This window comes from Sinocyclocheilus grahami, unplaced genomic scaffold (assembly GCF_001515645.1).
Source record: "Sinocyclocheilus grahami isolate Dianchi unplaced genomic scaffold, SAMN03320097.WGS_v1.1 scaffold326.1, whole genome shotgun sequence".
In the NCBI taxonomy this organism is placed as follows: Eukaryota; Metazoa; Chordata; class Actinopteri; order Cypriniformes; family Cyprinidae; genus Sinocyclocheilus; species Sinocyclocheilus grahami.
Window position 1 is genome coordinate 762,069 of NW_015505505.1, and position 978 is coordinate 763,046.

At 37.3% G+C, this 978-nt stretch overlaps 1 protein-coding gene across 1 annotated transcript in view; it reads right to left on the minus strand.

The window, feature by feature from the left end:
* The window catches only part of LOC107602439 (zinc transporter ZIP11-like), a 1,987-nt gene extending 1,286 nt beyond the window's left edge, over positions 1–701 (minus strand). The window contains exon 1 of the mRNA XM_016294933.1: positions 571–701. Within this exon, the coding sequence (XP_016150419.1) occupies positions 571–686 (116 nt within the window). The 5' untranslated portion in view covers positions 687–701. The remainder of the gene's footprint in view (positions 1–570) is intronic.
* Between the last annotated feature and the right edge of the window lie 277 nt (positions 702–978).

Consider the following 978-nt stretch of genomic DNA (forward strand, 5'->3'; position numbering starts at 1 on the left):
TTTCTGTTTTGGAAGTGTTTCTTTTTTAATTTAGATTTTCTGTTTGGCCAATATGTGTCAGAAGCGGGACTTAAACAGTCATTATTATTATTATTTATTTAGTTATATTTTTAAATTAAGTTTTTTTTTTTTTTTTGATTTTCTGTTTGGCCAATAAGTGTTGGAAACAGGATTTGTTTTTAATTATTATTATTATTTGATTTATTTATTTATTTTAATTAAGACTTTCTGTTTAGCCAATACATGTCGAAAGCGAGACATGAACAGTAATGATCAGTAATTACTAGCAAACACTATAATACTTTCTCATATACTTTCGGCATTCAACAAATATGCAATTATACAATTTAAGCAATTCTATGAATATCTAATAAATAATTCAATCGACAAACTTTGGCAAATCCAACCGTTTTATGAACCTTGCATGTTTGTCCAAATTACGGTGTCTAAACTGTTTGGAGCAGCCTTTGTATTGGAAGTGTAACACTTTATGCCACGACACATTAAAACGTCATCCATGCAGGCAGCTCACTAGGTTTTGGATGTGAATGTGTATCTGTCTGGACTCACCAAAAGGATCGCCATGTGGACACTCCAGAACCCCGCAATGGGAGACTCACGGCAAGGCCTTCTGGAAAGTTCTGAATGCCAATGCCTATAGCCAAATTTCTGAAAGAAACAGACATTATCGCCAAATCAGTTCCCAACGGAGAGCACACACACAGATCGGTTTTGACACTCTGTAACTTTTCAACTCTCTTAACTTCACACATTATCTCAGCGAGAGATTTAACAGCGTGCGTCGGCCGTGCCAGGCTTGAGAAACGACTGTTGACTAAAGCTCTCCGTCTGAATCAGATGAAGGCTTTCTGGAGTGCAGCATATGGGTGTGTCGTACCACAAGACCATGAGAAAAACGGGTTACGGATGGGGCACGAACTACATCTGGAATCACACTGCTGTGTTTGGATAATCCTG